Source organism: Nannospalax galili, unplaced genomic scaffold, assembly GCF_000622305.1.
Source record: "Nannospalax galili isolate Female #2095 unplaced genomic scaffold, S.galili_v1.0 scaffold777, whole genome shotgun sequence".
In the NCBI taxonomy this organism is placed as follows: Eukaryota; Metazoa; Chordata; class Mammalia; order Rodentia; family Spalacidae; genus Nannospalax; species Nannospalax galili.
Window position 1 is genome coordinate 3,148,767 of NW_008341810.1, and position 9,352 is coordinate 3,158,118.

General features: G+C 37.0%; 1 protein-coding gene across 1 annotated transcript in view; it reads right to left on the minus strand.

The window, feature by feature from the left end:
• Positions 1 to 9,352, minus strand: part of Dhx15 (DEAH-box helicase 15) — a 39,459-nt gene that overhangs the window by 13,290 nt on the left and 16,817 nt on the right. The window contains exons 4-6 of the mRNA XM_008837327.1: positions 4,796 to 4,955; positions 3,390 to 3,608; positions 497 to 664 (exon numbers count right to left, since the gene is read on the minus strand). Coding sequence (XP_008835549.1) covers positions 497 to 664; positions 3,390 to 3,608; positions 4,796 to 4,955 — 547 coding nt within the window. The remainder of the gene's footprint in view (positions 1 to 496; positions 665 to 3,389; positions 3,609 to 4,795; positions 4,956 to 9,352) is intronic.

Genomic DNA, 9,352 nt, shown 5'->3' on the forward strand with positions numbered 1-9,352 from the left:
TATCCATTATTTGTCAAAGGATATCAATAAAATGAGAACTATGTGAAAAGCTGGACAAAAACAGTAAAACTTCTTGCATGTCAATTTTATTCAAAGGTATGCCTTCAAGCTCTTCTTGGTGACATACTAACTCCTTTATCACAGAAATGTTTCATGCTCCAGAGACAGCACTGACTACTTCTCCTTCTAGTAATGATCCCCAAAATGCATCACACTATACATAGCACATTTTTCATTTACTTTTAAAATAGACTTTGTTTATGAAAAGTACCAACCATAACAGGAGGTTTTGTGCTTTTTTAAAAATTAAAATTCTTGCTCTTTGGACAGGGTCTCACTACAGACCACTCTGACCCTGACCCTGGGACAGTTGTCCTGTATCAATCCCAGCGTACTAGGATTATACGAGTATACCACCACAGCCAGTCATAACTTAGCTGTTTGTGATGTCTAACACTCTTGCCAAGATTAATGAAATGCCTATAAAAAATTGTACCTTTCTTCCAATTGCTCCATTCTGTTTTTTGGGAGGTGGTGGCTCAAAAATGCGCTGCTGCTGCTGGGGTGGAAGCGTGGAGTACAATGGAATGATTTTAATGTCACCAACTTCAGGGCCCAAATCATCAACTTCACGCTTTATTCTCTTACAGGCCTCATCGATTTCCTGCAAAATAAAAGGTTTTGAGAGTAAAAAGAAAAATACTAGAACATTAATTATTCATCATAATCCTCACTGTGTGCATTTTATACTTTATCTGCCTTCATTTCATAAATGACCCATTTTCAATTTGGTAACCAAAACTTACAAGCAAAATTCAATGTGATTCTCAAAATCACTCAAGAAATTCTGAATCAAGCAAGTAACTACCTTAATTTCATTCCACACCCCTTTTCTTGGAGTTAAGACTTCGTAATTTTAAACAAATTATATTAATAAGTCAATTGGATTACTGTCACATATTTCCAATGTAATTATATGAGAGACTTTTTTCATTACGCCACTTTCACAGTAACAGGTATTTTAGAACTAGGCTAACAGCAACATCTGAGAACAACCTCAAATGTTCCTCACAACAGAAAATTATTTGAATACATACTGTATCCAAATCAAATTTAAAGAATACATGATAAATGCTTAGACTGGGAGAAGAGTGAGAGATCTAGGGGGTGGTAAAGGGCTAAAAGGGGAAAGGCTAATTGTGAGCAAATAAATGGTTCAAGTCTGTTTCTGTGAAAGAACACAAAATTTGGGGCTGATCAGTGATTAAGAGCACTTGCTATTCTATTCTTGTAGAGGACCCAAGTTCAGTTCCCAGGACCTATATGGTGGTTATCAACCGACCGTAACTTCAAAACCTGTGAAGAATTCACAATTATCGTTATCACTTCATTTCATACAAACTTCCAGCACAAAACTGAAAACAATGGGGCTTACTGCCTTCCTTTTCTCAAATTATGAACGGAGTTGCACTAAGCTGACTCAGCAAAAGAGCTCTCCTCAGGTTGTCCCCATTGAGACCAGCTGACACTTCTGACAGCCTTCAAATAAACCTCGTATCCCAACATGATGACTCTAATAGTCATTCAAGGAATTTAAGGCCTTAAGTACTTTTGAGAAAGAGAGAAATAGTACAGACTAAACAAGACAAAAGTACCTCAACGGCATCAACATGGTTACAGGCACAAATACTATTTGCATGCCATTCGAAAAGCAGTCCATATTTTTTGCTCACAAAACGCATGGAAATTTTCCATTCAAAGTGCATAAAAAGGATGACTAGCATTAAGAGGGTAACTTTATCTGGAAAACTGAACTTACAACACCTTAGTTCCTAAAAGACCAGGTGTGATTCTCTACAGGGAGTAATTTTAAGCTTATATACACACCCCAAGACATTTGGTAATGTTTGTTAATAGTTCAGTATCACTGAATCTAATAGGCAGAGGCTGAGGATACTGATCAATGTCCTACAACACACAGGCATCTAACAACAGATTTTCCAACTCATAATATAAACAGTGATGAGCCACTCCCCCCAGAAGGGAAACCATAGCCAATGGGCACAAATCAGAACAAATTCAGAGAAATCCTAGGATTTAAAAATAACTCATGGGGAAGGGAGGGGATATAATGATGATTAAGATGTAATATTATAATTAAAAAAAAAGAATCTCACTGAGTCCTCAGGTTGGCCTTAAAAAAAAAAAAAGACCACTCAAAATTTACAGCTCTTAACTGAATGGCATTTGCTCAAACGTTATTAGGCTAAGGAGTTAAACACAAGAATGACTAGTATAGGGAGGTAGACCTTGATACATAATTTAGAACAATTTTTCACACTACGTAGGTGCCATTAATGTACCGTAGTAGGAATCTACTGACCCTCAAATCTTAAATGATTGAAGAAGCATGGAAAAAAAATTTAGACTCCTGAATTTCATCCTCAAACTTCACCTGTTTCAACAAATATGAAACACAAGAATTTTCCGTAACAAATTCTCTTCCATCAGACCAGCAATCTACTGACAGTACTTGAGAAAAATGTTCTAGAACAGAGCAGGAGTCAGACCTGATGGAAAAAGGTACCCCAACATTTCAAGCTTTCTACTCATCTGTTTCAAGTGCATATTCTTTTCTTCAATATGCACCCCTTAAAACATATAACCAGTGACCACTTAAGCAGGGGGGGCGGATAAGCCAGGAGTGATAGCTCACACATTTAATCCCAGCACTCAGGAGGCAAATGAATCTCTGCAAAATTGAAGCTAGCCTGGTCTACATAGTGAGTTCCAAGACAACTGAGGCTACAGGGGGTCACTGTCTCAAGACCCCCCCTTCCCCAAAAATGTGGGTCAATACATGAACCTGTTTACATTTAAAACATTTAAAGTGATATTCCACAAAATTAAAAAATGAAGCAGGAGACAGGTGTGGTAGCCCATGCCTTTAACCCCCAGGAATCAGAAGGCAAAGGCAGACAGATCTCACCAATCCTGGTCTTCAGAGTGAGTTCCAGGCCAGCTGGGGTTTCAGGGAGACCGTATCTCAAAATAAGTAATAATTAAGCTGGAGGTGGTGGCACACACCTTTACAGAATGGGGAGAGGTAGATCTCTGTGAGATGAGGACAGCCTGGTTTACGGTGTTCCAGGCCAGTGAGGGCTACAGGAAGGTCCTAAAAATCCAAGTAATTTTTTTTTTAAAGCCAAATTTTGAAAGTCTAAAAGCATTCAACCCTAAGCTTAATTTAGCTAAAGGTGGTTATATGTTTTAATTATTCAATCATGCTGAAGAAAATCTTGCAACACTGATAAAGAAAAATATGGTTAACAGATGTCAAGGTAAGTTAAAAGTTGGTATTTAATAGAAATAACACAAAATAATGGTACCTCTTGACCAGTTAAGAAAAGCAGAAGATCCCCTTCCTCTTCTTCACACATGTGTATCTGGATCACTGTTCGAATTGCTGCTTCAAGATAATCTCTCTCTGGTTCTGGAGTATAAAAAATCTCAACAGGATGTGTGCGGCCAGGAATAGTTAGGAGGGGACAATTATCAAAGTAAATCTGGAATTTTCCTGCATCTAGGGTAGCACTCATAACTATAACCTGCAGGAAAAGGTGACATAACAAATTATCTTTAAAAATTCTTACATGAGCGCAAAGGAAAAAAAATAGAGAATACTGCTGTAGTTCGACATATTAGTTATAAAGACTGTATTTAAATAAACATTAAAAAATAAAATAAGAGGCCATGGTGGCAAACAATTTAAAGTAAACAATGTATCCTCAATACGGCAAAAATACGTACACAGTATGGGAAACAGGACCTAAATAAGGTGGATACCTTATATACCCTTGTGTAAAGAGTTGTCAAGAGAGCATTAATATGTAATGATTATTGCTGCATTTAACTATCTTCAATTTAAAAAAAAAAATCAATAGAAAATAACTCAATAAATAGACCAGACAGAAAATTGCTCATCTCCTAAACTGTCTTTAAAATGACTACAACGTATTTTGAAACTAAGTATACAAGGGTCTTCTGTATCATCAAAATAGGTTAGGTTAGACTGTCTCCCCAATCTGTCTCTGCCTTGCCAATCCTGAGAGTACCAGCAGGCACCATGCAGCCTCAGGTCCAACTGAGCCATCTTCCCAGTCCTTGTCAATAAATTTTAAATCAGTGATAGTACTCATATGGTTTTTACCAAAAACTGATGTGAAACTAGTTACAAAAATAATATATGTGTGTGTGCATGTGTATTTGTGGTGGTGGTCAGAAAATACTAATCAGTTTTAAGCCTTTAACAAAAACAGTAACATTGAGCCCAGAGTGGTGAGGCTCCAGAGGCAGAGACAGGCAGATCTCTGTGAGAATCCAGCCATCATGGGGCTACAGAGAGACCCTGTCCCTTAAGTTTCTGGGCTGTAGAGATGGCTCAGTGTTTAAGGCTGCTCTTCCAGAAAAACCCAGGTTCAATTCCTGGAACCAAATGTTGGCTACCATGATCCACTAGTTCTAGGGGATCTGATGCCTTCTAATGGCCATGCTGGGCGTTGCACCCACATTGTGCACTTATACTCATGCAGTCAAAACACACATAAAATAAAAATAAAACTTTTAAAAAGAGGCCTGTTTTTAATGAAGAGTAAGGTACGCAGCATAGCATGGTGCAAAAAAAAAATGCTGTTAGATTATGACACAATTTTGGTGGTCTGGGAAAGACATGGCTTAAAATACATGGCTAGAAAGGAGACTTTTAGGCACCACACATGAGTTAAGTGCACTTCACCTTTAAATCTGATCTCTGTCTTACAACTTCCTTCAGAACACCCATGAGAATATCTGTAGCCAATGTTCTTTCATGAGCCTCATCAAGAATTATTACACCATATCGCTCCAGAAGCGGATCATTCATAGCTTCTCGAAGTAGCATCCCATCAGTCATATACCTATAATCAAAGGCAACACTGGTCAAAGCTCACCTAATGACAGTCTAACTTTTATGACAGAAATGAAACACAGATAAAAAAAAAAGAAATAAACTTCTACCCAAAACAAATGTGCTACTGTTCAATAAATCAACTGTAAAATTAAGCTTAGGAAGATTTTTTTTCAGAGTACATACCAACAAACAAGTTTATATACCAAAATCTTATCAAATACTGAAACGCACTGAGAAACACAACACAACTCCTGACTGTGGCATACAACGATCACATGGTTTTACAGAAAGACTAAAAAAGCCAATGTTGTCCCTTAAACAAGTGGAATTTCTTAATTAACAAACCCTAAACAAATATTTATAACAAGTCAATAAACAAACCATTTAATTTAACATTGCTTCATGCCATTACATCACTACAATGTTACCAAACATGCAAAAATGTACTTTTGAAAACAATGAAATCCTAATTAATTTTGGTAGTAAGCTAACAACAGGCTTTTGGTTCAAATGAGCTGACAGCACAGAAGTCTCCATCCCCCTCCCTCACTACCATCAATGAAATGACCCTGAAGAAGCACAAAATGAATTCATTCATAAAGGCTCTGGGAATGGCAAGCACATCTGCCAACTATCAGAATACTGATACTAAAATGGAAAATAAAAAGCAAATGACATCAGACTGAATGGTGAAATCAAAAGAGGCAAAGAAACCAGGCTTAGAAATGGCTTCAGAGAAGGCAGTTAATATGGAATCCAACCATTACAGAAGGAACCATGTAGAGTCAGTATCAGATCAAGGGTGGTTTGCAGAACATTGTATTGGTCAGTCATCTCCTGTCCATTCCACTCTGGCCAGTGCTGTCACTAAAACTATCCTTAAGTTTGGCACCTGGACAAAAACATAGTACGCTTTTAAATGCTGAACTCACAGTTCATTATCCAGTTACAGATTTAAAATAGTATAAAAAAAATCTTGAAGTCATCATTTATGACTTCATTTTGGGGTTTTTTAAATCATTACTTTAACCGTTAATCTTTTGTGGACAAATCTGATCTTAGTTAATACCATCTATTGAAGTAGTAAGGCTCAGCAAACAGTATAGAGTGAATTCCTCTCTATTTCACCTAAACTTGAATCTAAATTTACTAAAACATTTGGCAAACAAGTCCACCTTTATTACCCTCAGGTATATGTGTTTTGACAGCACTGGCTGACCTGAAAACTGTGGCAATCCTCTGGCCTCAGATTCCTGAGTGATTAAAAGCAGGAGTTACCATACCTGCTCTGCATTTAAAGTTTGTTTCTTTGCTGTTATTTAAAAACACAAAGAACCACCACTTCTGAAATGAAGAGCAGTTTCAGCTCCAATCAGGAAAAGAATTAAAAAATGACTCTGAAGACTTATTTTTAATCATGTTTATGTGTACGTCTGTGTGTTTATAGAAGCTGAGTTCAGTTGCCCGTGGAGGCCCAGGCCAGAGACATCCAATCTCATTCACTGGAGTTGCTATACGGGTGCTGGGAAGCACTTGGGTCCTTTGCCAAAAGCAGCAGCTGCTCTTCACCACAGAGCCAGCATAGTATCTGATCAGTCACACTATTAGATGCCTTGGAATTTCTTTTATTTGTTTGAGGGCATTTGGCAATTGTCTTTAGATGAGTTCTTGACACAAGCTAGGTAATCCAGTGGCAAAACAATCTGTCGGCAACTGCCTTGGTTGCAAGCACAACTCTAATTTTTAGGCAAAAATGAAAGGATTGGTTATTTCAAAATGCTTTCGGATTTGCACCTCAGTAATGTTTCTCAGTCTTTCTACATAAATCAGTAACTATCCTTTCCATAGGGAACACTAGGATAACACTGCTGAAGGCATTTTAATTACCAAATTAACTCAGCGTGCATAGCTCCAACAATTCACATTTCTTATTGGGATCTCAAAAGTACACATAGCTAGATCACTTTTAAATATTCATAAAAACTGACAATCCTCAAACTTCAACCAACAACAAGACCTCACCTTATTGTTAAGATACACTATTTATGAGAAAAAAAAAAAAAAGCTACAAAAACCAGGAAAATACCAAACACCAACTTGAAAAGTTCTTAAAGTCTCTTAAAAAGTCATCTTCACTTTTCTTGTATTTCTTAAGCTTCAGACAACCACAATACAGAGGCATCAAAGCCATTCAAGCCAACCAAATAAGCCATTCTTTTACATGTTAAAGGAAATGTTATAAATGCCAGATTATCAAGGTCCTGCAGGGGGACCCAGGCTAGGTTACCAAAACCCACAGGGTGGTTAATAACCTCTCTTCTGGCCTCCACTGTCAGCTCCACCAGCACCAGACACACCCACAGTACACTACATACAAGAAGACAAAATACTCATTCATTAAAATAGAAATTTTAAAGTAAATGGCAGGTTATAAGTACCACAAGTTCCTGGGTCGCCTCGCAGAAGCCATACTTTTGGTCTCATAATTTGGCATTTATAACGTTTCCTTTAACATGTAATAGTTATGGCAATATTTACACTTTTAATGACTTGTGTATATGAACTAAGTAAAATGGCCAACCAAACCTAAACCCTATCTTTTAGATTCTGTTTACATGGTCATCAATCCAGTGAATACTACTCATGAAATGGTACAGTTAAATATTAAGTACCTTCTATAATCATTACTTAATGTGAAGTTTGCTGTCTGTATGAAAAATGTTAAAACTTGAAGGGTCTCTTAAGATAATCAGAAGTAGTTCTTTTTTACTAAGAAGACCTCTGTCACAGCAGGTTTTTCAGTCATTAAAAGTTAAGCTGGGCATGGTGGCACAGACCTATAGTCCTACCACTTGAGAGGCAAAGGCAGGAGGATTACTGTGAGATCAAGGTCTATATAGGGAATTCCAGGTCAGCTGAGATTACAGGGAGACCCTGTCTCAAAAAGACCACAAAAAGTTATACTGGTAATACAATGCACTGATCTGCCATCTTGGGTCCTTTATATACTAGCACACTCTCCATAAAGTCAGATTACAGAATACACTGTGTGTGCAAATATAATAACAGAAAGATGTCTATGAATGTAATTATTTAAAAGTAAGCTCAGATGGATTCATCTCGGACTTAGGATGCTCTCTAAATTCAGTGAGGTGTCCTTAAGAGATCTGAGGTATAAAGTGACACAAAAAGAAACCATGTGAAGACAGAGGCAGAATGAACTATAAAACTAAGGAATAAAACAAGGACTTCCAGCCACTTGATAAACTGAAGAGTCAGAATAATTCTGCCCATCTCAGAAGGAACCAACCATGTCAACACTCAAGTTTCAACCTTTTGAACTGAGACAATAAACTGATTACTTTTAGAGCACTAAAATAAGGGAAAAGAACCTAATGATTTGCTATACTAATACATGTAACATTGTTCAAAACAGAACAGAAAGGCAACTACAGTCCACAAGGTCATGTCCTTTAGTCAGGTTTTACTTTTCGTAGTAGTTAAGTATTTCCCCAGACTAAATAAAATGTGATTCATAACCTTAAATTTCAGTAATGGAGGATTAGTAAACAAAAATGAAGAGGGGACTGGAGACATAGCTCAGCAGTTAAGACCACTGACTGCTTTTGCAGAGGACCTGAGTTCCTTCCCTGCACCCATGTGGTGACTAATAACTGGGAGGTAGCTACAGTTCCAGGGATCTGATGCAGTCTTCCAGCATTCTGGGGCATTTGCATATAAGAGTGCAGCTACATACATGCAAAACACTCACACATACATGTAAAACTCATACATATTAGAAATAAATTAAAAAAAAATTTAATGCTGGAAGATAGTCAAATTCAGTACCTTGATTAGCAACCTACATTTACCACCCAGAGACCAACTACAACTAAGAAATTTGGCCCTCAACTACTTGAGGAAGGGCAGTTCTACTTGATTGGAAGGGCAATTGATGTTTTCACAGGACTGTTACTTTTGCTAAAAAGTCCAAGACTTGGTATAAATTTGCACAACATTGGTGCACTTACATACATGCAGGCAATACACTCATACACATAAAATGATAAATTTTAAAAAAAATTTTAAAGACTTGGTATAAATTAGATTATGCAAAGTAGGTGTACTCTAAAAAATAACATCCTTGGACATAAGGCAGATTCAGAATAGGCTTCCAAGAATAATTGTTCAATAAACCAAAACTCAATAAACAAAAAGAGCCCAAAATGTTTATTATTAACATAGCTTAAGTATATTCCAACGGACACAGTAACTAATAAGCTATTTATGTAAGTGGTTCCTTATTATGTGTCAATGAGCATTAAATGTTTCAGGAAATTTCACTAAATGTAAAGTGTGTGAGGAGTAACTTGTATGTTATTTCATTTGGAGAGAGGAGAAATA